Here is an 11,183-nt window from a genome sequence, read left to right as displayed (position 1 = left end):
GGCCACTAATGACGCTCACTGTCCCGTATCCCTGTACAAGTTGTACATCTCCGTCCAAGAGATTACTGCTCTCCTGACACGCCTTTCTATTTGGCCACAAATTCAAAGTCAGTTCGAAAAGATAACCATCCTTGGTTTAAACTTGGCAAAAAATAAACTTGGATCTATAATGAGGAGAATAGCTAGTTCAGTTGGCATTACCGGCAAACGTTTGACAAACCATTATGCTAGAAAGACCATGATTCAGTCTCTTCGATCCAGTGGTGTTGCTGGGACTGAGATAATGCAGATTTCGGGGCACAAAAACATACAGAGCGTGAACAATTACTCTAGTCTCTAGTATCTCAACTGTACAGCACCGTCAGCTGAGTAACATCATTTCCTATGATGGTGACCTTGCCCTTCCGCAAACCATGCCGGTCTCAATCCAATGCAGTCACTTCTAGCAGATCTACTAGGCCATCACTGACACCAATTTCAGCTCGTTCTGAGTTTGTGAACTAATATTCTCTGCCCCAAATCTATGGCGGAACAATTAACATTAACTTCTGTAGCAACAACTGTCAGGTCGAGAGAAAGCCTGAAAATTCCACTTCTCATCCTGTGCTCGAGCCGACTCAAATTTAAACTAACACGTCAAGTGACGGTTTACGGTATGTCGTGCGGGGTGTTGTGAGATGAGTTGCAAACTGATACTTCGTTTTAATTGTATAATGAGAAATATTTGAATCTTTTGAAGCTTGTGTTTGCTATTATTAGAATTTTATTGCGTTTCCAGATATTTTGTCTTCCTTATTAAGTAAAACATATAAGAACTATTTTCAATTGCGCATATTCAAGAATGTCCAAAGAAGTGCAAAGGTTAGCCCTCAACAAAACCTCTTTATGAAACCGGTTTCGGGTTTGAACTAAAAATAACAAGAAAATACGTTATTTTGTTAATTTTATGCAGGTAAGACGTGGGTAATAAATAAAATACCACACTCGGTCTCATTACATACGAATTATATTAAACTCGTGACCTTCTTTTGGTTTTGTATAATTCGTATGCAATGAAGCCTCGTGTAGTATTCTCTATGTACATCGTCAGCAGTGGTGACATCATTCAAATCATTTTGTGATGTAAAATTGGAATGACGTCACAAATTAGCAGGTTCCAGATGCTACCATGGGAGACAGCTGATGGACGGACGGCTGATGACATTTCACTGCTGTAGCTGTACTCGATGTCAACGTGTGTGGACCTTTTGGTTTACTTTTGTGTTTACAATGTCGATAAACATCATGTGTTGGTCAATTTCCGGGTGTTATTGAGAATTTGAAGCACGGGGATATTTCAGTTGAAACCTCCGGCTAATGCCGTCGGTTCCACATGAATTCCTTTGCTTCAAATACTCAATAACTCCCGAAAATGGGCCAACACATGATGTTTGTCTCCTAATTATCAAAATAAGTTATCAACAATCTCTCTGTTACGGGAGATTCTACAAAACCAGTGAAACTATATTTCTCACAGATGTTCTCAAAGTTCTAAAGTTTGAAAGTTAACCTTGAACGTTCCGTGTTAAAAGGGAGATAACTCCCTCATATTAAGTCCATGTGTGGAGAGCGAATATGCCTGTTATTGGTCCAGGTCGCCCTTAAACTACAACACCACCACATTTTCCAAAGGTCACGGACCCAGCACATTGTCACGAGGAAAGGATTTGCTCAGTTGTGTTTTCCTCGTGGTCATTTCACCAAGACATCAAGTAATGTACCCACCAAAAAATTTATTGCTACTGTTTGGGTCCTGGTTCTAGGTTTGTTAGCATCAATGCCATGCTCGTGGTCAGCATCACTTTGGGTTTCCCTCCCATGTTAAGTTACCCCAGGGATGCCATGGCGACTGAATTGCGACTTTATACACTGAATGATGCTGTCTGAGGAGGTGTCAGGCAGTAGTCTGAATAGTAGTCCACTTGCACAAGGTAATCATCACCATCAAGAGTGAAAAGGTCTGCACCTATCTTACTCCATGGCCTTTCTGGAATTTCATGTGTCATCAGCGGTTCCTTCCGCTGTTTGTTTGCAAATTCCCCACATGTACTACACACACTGACATAGTCCTTAATGTGAGCAATCATATTTGGCCAGTACCGGGCATCATGGGCTTTGCGAACACATGCATCGTCTCCAAGGTGACTGGCATGAATGCGTTGTAGTATTTCTGATTGAGAGCAGGAGGAATTATGACACGACAGCCTTTGAACAAGACACCGTTTTGGACAGTTAATTCCTCTCTGAAGTTCCAGTAATATCGGATACAAACAGGAGTTTCTTCACGTAGTTCTGGCCAGCCGGCGAGAATTGTTGATTTCAGGGTCTGCAAATTTGTGTCTTGATCTGTCAGGCGTTGAATTTGATCAAGTCTCTGGTCAGTGACAGAAATGTACTCAGCTGCATTGACTTCCTCCAGTTCACTGATGAAGGAAGATTCACTGGAGATTGAGAAGATCTCGTCTTTCAGATTGAGGGAAGGTTCCACCTTCCCCATTGGAAGAGAAGCTCTGGACAGAAAGTCTGCGATGTATATTTCAGAGCCTTTCTTGTAGTTGTAGTTCATAAATCGCATTTCTAGCCGGTAGGTATTGTTTTTCCAAGTGCTTCAAGGATGAGCTTTGGATCTTTTTTTCCTCAGCGGAAATGTCTAGGTGTCTCCTTTCCCATCAAACTCAATAAAGTCTTTTTTGTCAAGTTCAGTAGCCACAGAATAATTTTCCCACTGAGAACGAAAGAATGTTCAACACCTAAATCTCCTTTAAAGTCCATAGGAGCAGGCATAGGGAAATTGATTGACGCCATTCTCAGATCTATGTCATTCAGTACAGTCGGCAAGTGAGCACTGTTACGATAGTATATCTAGGGCAAATGTCAGCAAAAGATTTCATCAGCTATGTAGATCAAGTAGTCTAATATCTTAGGAAGCACTAATCAAATGAGTAATCCGCAAATGTTTATGTAGCACGACTATCAGACACTGAGGCGACCTACTGACGATAACCACATGTGCCGCATGCAAGATTCCCAACTCTTCAGTCGACGAGTTGACACACAAACAGTTGAAGATTAACATGCCGCATTCAAGCTATGAGTAAAGCATAAGCAGCATTTAGTGCTTAGAAACCAAATTCGCCACTTCTGATACCATGTTTGTGTTAGAGACTTTATTCATGACAGCGGCCATGTTACAACTGCTTCATCCCGCCCGCAGATCTAAAAGCTGGAATGACATCCGAACATACGGAATGAAGTTGATCTCGTAAGACAACTACACTTATGCATGATACATGTAACTTGTGTTTTTGAGCACAGCCTGATTGTTCCATCAATACTTGTCCTTTCTCCAGAGGCAAACGGTCAGCCATGATACGAAACGCTTTGCAACGATTCGCACGGAGGCTGAATTACGCACACGACCGGACCTTCTGTACAAGCAGTTCCGACGTCAACGTAAGCTTTCGGAAAGCCACGATCAATGACTACGAGGGCGTGATGGACATCAACCGTCATGTGCATCATGGGCGAGACTATCTTCCAGCAGGATACCACAGCACAGTTACAGACCCAAACCTATCAGCTCTTCTTGGTGAAGTCGACAACCGAATTGTATGTATAGCATTTACAATTTTCCCAGAAATTGAGAAAATCCTCTTTCCTAATACTGATAATATCGTTTTAAAATAGGTGTTACATTATGTAGTAAGGGACTCAGTGTGGGAGGCAACTCTTGTAGGCTTAAGAATGAACCTTACTTAATCAAGGGTTATCTCCCCTGGTGTAGCAGACGACTTCCTTTTTTGACATGGCAGATTTGACAGCAGAAGAGAAAAGAAAGTTGGTTCCAGTTGATTTTGAAAGGGATGTGACTAATGCAAAGAGTTAGCTGGTAGACACAACATTCCTCTGTCTACAGTATACAGAACTATGAAGAATATTCAGTCAGGAGTTGGGATTGAGCACAAGACAGGGGCAGGGAGGCCAAGGAAGTTCAAGAATACGGATCGCCAGCGACCTGGTCAGATTGTAAGTAGGGGAAAATTGAAAAGCGTTGAGAATATCAGAAATGAGATGATTCATAGAGAAAGTCCACAGGTAGGTAATGAACCCTTGGCCACAAGAATTACAAAGTATTAACTGAGTGAAAAGCGCGGAATTCCCTCACCATTGATGAAAGATGCACAACAAGAAAGATGTTTAAACAGGTGTAGATATCTAGGGCTTTTCTTTTCTGATGAAAGTTCTGTCTGACTTTTTTCAGAACTGTTTCAAAATTTGGACAAAAGATACCATGAAACCTATCTACCCACTCCCAAAACATAGCCCGAAATTTCACATGTGGGTCGGGATATCATCGCGTCACGCCGTGGAGTGACGCCGTTGTGTATGTACACTGGAAATTTGACGAAGGAACGATATGTTGACATCTTAGATGGTCAACTCCTTCCAACGGCCAGAACACTGAATGAAGATAATTGGATTTTCCAGCATGATAACGACACAAAACAGTTGTCGTCTGACAAATATGTTCAAGATTTAGACCGGCCCAGCTACAGCCCAGATCTTAACCCTATTGAGAATGTGTGGGGACTTATTAAGGACACAATAAACAAAAAAGGATTTAGAAATATTGAGGATATGAAGAAAGAAGCAGGAGCGAAGCTACCATTATCAAAAAAAGCGTGGACTTACACATGATTGTTAATAAAAAGGTTGGGCAAGTCCTCGATACTACGTCAATGATTCTCGGCCTTGAGAGATAGTATATGTAACTTATGTATATATTAGACATCAATGATGTCAGTTAAGTTGTAAATGTGTGAAACAATTACCCTGATTGTGTTGACCCGCCGGCGACGATACGCTGATCGGTCATCTTGTTTACGTAATGCAATCTACGGAAACACAGCGAGTAACAGCGGCCATCTGTATTTCCGTATCAGATGAACGCGATTTGACATTACAAAAAAATAACTTTTTGGAACAAAATCGTTCATGACACTTTTCAAAACATTTGATATGTTAAAAGTACACAAGTTACTTGCTTGTTTCAGCAAAATAATGTTTTTATTGCAATTTGCTCTACCCCTTTTGCCAGAATTACTGGACTATATCTAAATAAAAAAGCTTTGCAACCTATCGGGCTTACAAAAAAATGGGTTGCTACGCGCCTAAGAAGTGCTCGAATATTGGGATACGCTGTCACACGATTTCCTACAAACTGATCGGTAGTGTACCTAGGCGCATTCAGTCATGTATTGCAGGGCAAGGAGGTCTCACAATTCTTAAAGTACTGAAACGACACTTAAACTGTAAGAAACTCATATCTCAACATATTCATTTAAGAAAACCTTCTATAGTTTATATACATGTATTAGACATTTGCCGAAACATCTTTCTCAAAGATTTCTGGGAATACTATACTTATTTATGCATTTTTGTGTTAAAGCGTGGGAGCTACGATAACCTTAGAGTTATGCTTTTTTTGTCATAGAGTAAACCATTTCAAAAAGTTTCTGTAAAACTTCATATATACAAACAACATAATTGTTTCAATGTATATATGTATATCCAAAGTGCGCCGAAATTCTATCCCCTTTGTCTGTGTAATGTATTCAGCAATCATTCGGTGTAGCCCTCTTATCATAAACCCCCCTCCAGGCAGGACCTTTAATTCTTAATGTTATCATGATCAGTAAATGCCAATAACACCTCCCTACGTCGGCGGATCTTACGTATGTACATGTGCATAGGTCAGTGACCTTGCATAACGTGGCGTAATGTCCCTATGTATAAAACCTGACTGACATGGTCACTCAGGGAAACCAGACGAGGCGAGGAGACGACCCCAGATCATCGACAGAAGCGGACGGATTGTGCGGCTTGTCGGGGCGTCGTCCAAGGCCGTCGCCTCACCAATGACTACGTCAACGATGAAGAATCGCCATCCGACTTCTGAATGTGTGTAAGTGACAGAGCGAGTCTTTACATTGGGAACATTGGCCACTCGGTCCCAATGTGCGTTCTGTCACGTGATTTCCATTTTATGTACCATTTCTAACATTATTCCCCAACCATAAAAAAACATGGCTGCTGCTGTCTTCAACTCTACCGCTGACTTTTGTCTTCCGTCTCTTGTCCACCATCCTGAACTACCATCCGAGAGTACCCCCGATGGACGCTCTTGGACATTATAGGTTGTTCACTGGTTTCGAGGGGGACATGGGCTGATGTACCCTCGATGTTTGTATCGATGAAACATCGAGGGTACATCAACCCATGGGCCCCGAGGGACAGTGAACGACGTATTTATCTTACCGAACACCTCAATGGTAATTTTGACCGTTTGAAGCACTGGTATCGATCATAGTATGGAGTACCAGACGACAAGACAACAAGAAAAACAAATTCAGAGTTATCTCCCTTCCCTCGATATGCATCTGCAAAACATCGGTAATTTCCGTACATCATGCGTGATTCAATGTTATTCAAGATCAAGAATCACTACTATGAAGTACCAAATGAGTTCGGCATTCCCAGCGGGGTGACCGCCTCTGTGGTGTAGTGGTTAGAGCGTCCGCCCGGAGAGCGGAAGGTCGCAGGTTCTATCCCCGACCGCGTCATACCAAAAGACGTTAAAATATGGTACTTGTTGGTCCCTGCCTGGCGCTCGGCATTAATGGGTACAACAAGGACTGGTCGGCTCGGAGTCAGTATAATGTGTCTGAGTGGGGTATTCATGCTTCACTGCGGCATGGTATCTCATTGAGCTAGCACTATAAAACCAGCTTAAGTCTGGGCTAGTACAAGCAGTCGCACATACCCATACACACGCATGCACGTCGTTGTATGAGCGAAATATTCTCAAGCACGACGTTAAATCCAATTTCACCTCACCTCCCAGCGGGTTACATCGAAAATGTTACTGGCTTGTAAACGGGTACATTGAAAATTACAGAAGAGCGCTCAGCCAATAAGAAAGCGACATTTACGTGTGAGGCAAGATAATTTGAAGCGTCCCTTACTTGCTCTTTCTTTCTGCATGTAGAGGCGGGTTTCGTAGAGTATTAAATGGTGACATCTCTTTCTATGTCGAAGTCTCCAAAACATCATTTAATACAAGAGGTGCATAAGAGGGCCAGGCGACATAGTTCCTTACCTTTATCTTTCCAGGATCCGTTGAACACGTGATCAGATTATCCTCAGTTATAGTACATGTGCTTACTTTGACATCATCAAGCCAGAACATATGGTCTTTCCTTATATCTTAAGCTGAAACTGAAAATATTATTTATGGTAGCAATACATCAACTCAGTGATGTAATTTTGCAGATTGCCTTCGGGTGCGGAAGACTCGTGGATGGCAGTAGAACATTGCTGTTCACGGGCGGACGTACACACGCATCCGTCAGAGGTCAGGGCGTGTCGGGCCGACTGTTACAGCACATAAAGTCAGGTTATTCCGGCAATGACAACGCTCTGTATGAAATGTTTGAGACAGAATATGGGCACCCAACGCTGTCCCATCCATACACGCAGGGGTCCTCACTGGTCCAGAAAAGGGTAATGTCCATATCAACATAATTCTAATTTACTTTTATAGCTTGGATAAGAGCTTGCAAATTCACTTGCATAAGAAGCATGCATTGGTTCCAGTAATTTCATTTAGCATGTGTTTGGGGCAAAGAAAAATAAGAATGTTGTAAATTTGTACTGTAATGTTTGCCGGGAATCAAACTGGAGTCTATCTGGCAAACACACTAAACTACTCTGACATGCAATTTACAAGTTTAGTTCATTCATTACAAATCAAAATCTTAAATCACTTAATTGCAGTGATAGAAGCAAAATACGTATCTCGCTCTAACGCTACACACAAGTACTCTTACGTACACCCGTAATACGTTGGGACAAACAGGGCATGAAAACCTTCACTAAACACTCCCTAACAATAAAGCAGAAGTTGTAACGATGCATAATACAATTATTTTTTCTTGCTTCGTTCATCAGGTCTATTAACAATTTTTTCAGATCAAGCCAATATCAGGAATAGAGCAACATATATGATGACATCAACCGTTGTATCTCCTTCATAGACAAATTTTCTATTTTCAATAATCATACACGTTACATACATTTTGTCGGTTTATTTCATTTTAAACTTCACCTCAGCATATGAATTGATTTGTCAGATATTGAGATATTTTGTAAACGGATAATAAATTATAGACTCTATTTTTCTCTTTTCAGTCTGTCCATTGTTTCCCGTTTCACATGAACGACCTTCACCTTAATCAGCTGCCTCTTAATACCAACCAGTATTTGGTTCCTACACAACAAGATTTGGAGAGACTTATGTCTGATAAACAAACGCATGGCTACCTTTTTCCTGGAGATCGACTTCTTGTGAACAGGATTCCGTTGAGAGCTCATCCTCAAAACGTTCCTCTGATGTTCGCAGTCGAGGCTTGTTTTCACACTGGCGAATCCCCACGAGAGTGTCTTTCATTTGGCAAAAGTTACCGGTGTACACTTGGCCTTGCTTATAATATTGACATCTACGGAGACGACCCTGTAGGCCTTAGAGCCCATGTATACAAGCACCTGCAAGAGATAGCGAATATTGCACAGATACGCCGAGAAATGTACAGACGTGAGGATGGAAGTCGAAGAGAGGAGCACGATGAAGCTGATGAGAGAGTCCACCTCCTCATCCTTTCGTCGGAGTCTGTGGACATGAGCATTGTTTATGACGCCCTGAGTTCATTAGGCATCAACAATGCGGAATGGCCAGAATCGACACGGGTCGTCATTGAAAGAGACTTCAGATTAGAGTAGAACCTTAGAGATAAGTGGCAGATGTCACCCAAATAATTGATCAGTTAGGAAGGAGACCACGAGAACTTCCTGAGCCAGGGTAGCCTCTTCACCGCCATTTCAAGAAGGTTCCACTCGTAAGGATTAAAATTGGTCTTTAGCAACCCATACGTGTCACATTTTCTATTTTTATTAATCATACACATTACATATGTGATGATGTGCGCATGCGTCAGGTGTGATCGGCTGTGTTGATGTCGAGCTCACAAAAATGACTTCGCAATCAACTTCTGTACATTGTTATCACTGATTTGACTGCTACAACGCCTTTCTAACAACGTTGTGAGTACATACGTAAACTTAGATTTGACATCAAAAGTGATTTTGTGACTTTAGAACGAAAAGTAGTGTTCATTGTCAAAGGTCGATGCGTTGTCAATATCTGTCACTCACCCTTCAAGCCTGAAGATTGTTAATTTCACGTTCAACATGGGTGATTCGCTTGAATGCTGGCGAGGTCGGATTGGCTGTTTCTTCGCTTGTGGAGCTAACTCAAGGCGAATATTCAGACAACTTCACATCAGAGGAGGTTTGTTGTCGAGACAACTCCAACTATTTCTCATTTTGAACTTACTTATTCACTTGAGTGGAAAGTATTTGTGTGATCGTCGTCCCAACACCTTAAATAACTTTGACTTGAAAATGTGCAAGTGTGCATGTGAAGTAAGTAAATTAAGTACATCAAAGCCATCCATATATATCCCATTTGTCCGACGTCATCTTGAAGTGTGTTGCGACGTGGAGCTGAACCCATATGGCACAAGTCTTGAGATCTATAAGATCGGATTTGAGTAATCTCAACAAGAAGTTCGATACAGTAAGGAAAGAAATATCAGATGAGTTTTCTAAGTTGAAAGCAGAAAATGTTGAACTCAAAGATAGACTTGCTAGACTTGAAAATCGGGTTGATAAAGAAGAGGCCCAGAGCAGGAGGAACAACTTAATCATTCACGGGATAGAGAGTGCGATCGGGGAGAAATAGTCAGAGACAGAGACGCTAGTGAGAGATTTCTTCCGTGACCATCTTGGAATGGACAACGCAGACACTGTCCCCATCTAGCGAGCCAATCGTCTCAAGACAAAAGGAAAACGCAAGCCCATTATCGCAAAATTCCTGTCATACAAAGACAAGATAAGCGTCTTTGAGCTCGCAAAAACTAAACTTAAAGGAAATGAACTGATTCATGTAGCAAATGATTACACTGAGAAAGTAAGAAAGATCAGAGCTTCTCTTATACCATACATGGTAGAGGCTCGTGAAAATGATAAAACCGCCTTTCTCTCTTATGATAAGCTTGTGATAGAGGGCGATGTTTATGTCCTTGACAATGATGCCATAAGAAAGATCAGTAATCGATCCTCTACCGCCCGCCGGGGCACACCGGGTCGCGGTTCCTGCGGGGCCCACGGAGGGTCGCCTCTTGGGCCTTGGGGGGACGGCACCGGGGGTACCCAAGGGGCGTCAGTTTCAGCGTAGGAAGACGGCCATCCACTGGAACCGGATGCATCACTAATGTAAGAAGATAAAGCTACGACGTCCAACCTGATCCAGAACATACAAATGTTCAGGGTATCCATTCCCACCTACATGACAATTCATTCATGCGGTTTTGTGAACAATTTGACATCTTTGGCTTAGTAGAAACCATGAAACATGATATGAGCGAAACTGAATCACTCTTTACTGGATATGTTTGCCATACCTCTGCTGCGAGAAGATTGGGCAATTTCGGACGATATTCTGGCGGAGTTGCCGTCTATATAAAAAGCACTTTCAGCCATTTATACATGAGAATCTTTTCTACCTGGCAAAATTGTGTATTTTTCAATATTAATAATATTGGCATTATTGGTTTTCTCTACATTCTCCCTGAAGGTTCCCCGCTCTACAATGACACTGGTTCAAACGATATTGATGAACTAGAATCAAAACTGATATCCATTAGAGCAAACTATAATGAAGACATACCTATAGTACTCTTCGGAAATTTTAACGCTCGGGTTGGTTCAAATGACGATTATTTGATTGAAAACGATAATAACACTGATTATCTCCCTTTATCATATTTCTATTTACCCGACTATTTCAACGAACCTAGAACAACTGAAGACAGTGTAACTAATAAGTTTGGTCTCGCTCTCCTAGAACTGTGCAAGCTGTGGGGCACACACATTGTAAATGGTAGAAAGCAAGGGGACGAGAGGGGGTTCCATTACTTGTATTACTCATAATGGATCGAGTCTTGTAGACTACATACTGGCTTCAA

General features: G+C 41.8%; 1 protein-coding gene across 1 annotated transcript; it reads left to right on the top strand.

Moving 5' to 3' along the window:
- The first annotated feature begins 3,391 nt into the window (after window positions 1–3,391).
- Window positions 3,392–8,951, top strand: LOC124284390. Its single transcript, XM_046720478.1, has 3 exons — window positions 3,392–3,648; window positions 7,372–7,602; window positions 8,290–8,951. The coding sequence occupies exons 1-3, from the start codon at window positions 3,406–3,408 to the stop codon at window positions 8,875–8,877; spliced, it is 1,062 nt and encodes a 353-aa protein (XP_046576434.1). The 5' UTR covers window positions 3,392–3,405; the 3' UTR covers window positions 8,878–8,951.
- Window positions 8,952–11,183: the final 2,232 nt, after the last annotated feature.

The sequence above is a fragment of the Haliotis rubra genome, unplaced genomic scaffold (genome assembly GCF_003918875.1).
Source record: "Haliotis rubra isolate DU_JTF1 unplaced genomic scaffold, ASM391887v1 Scf336, whole genome shotgun sequence".
In the NCBI taxonomy this organism is placed as follows: domain Eukaryota; kingdom Metazoa; phylum Mollusca; class Gastropoda; order Lepetellida; family Haliotidae; genus Haliotis; species Haliotis rubra.
This window is presented reverse-complemented; position numbering and strand designations above follow the sequence as displayed.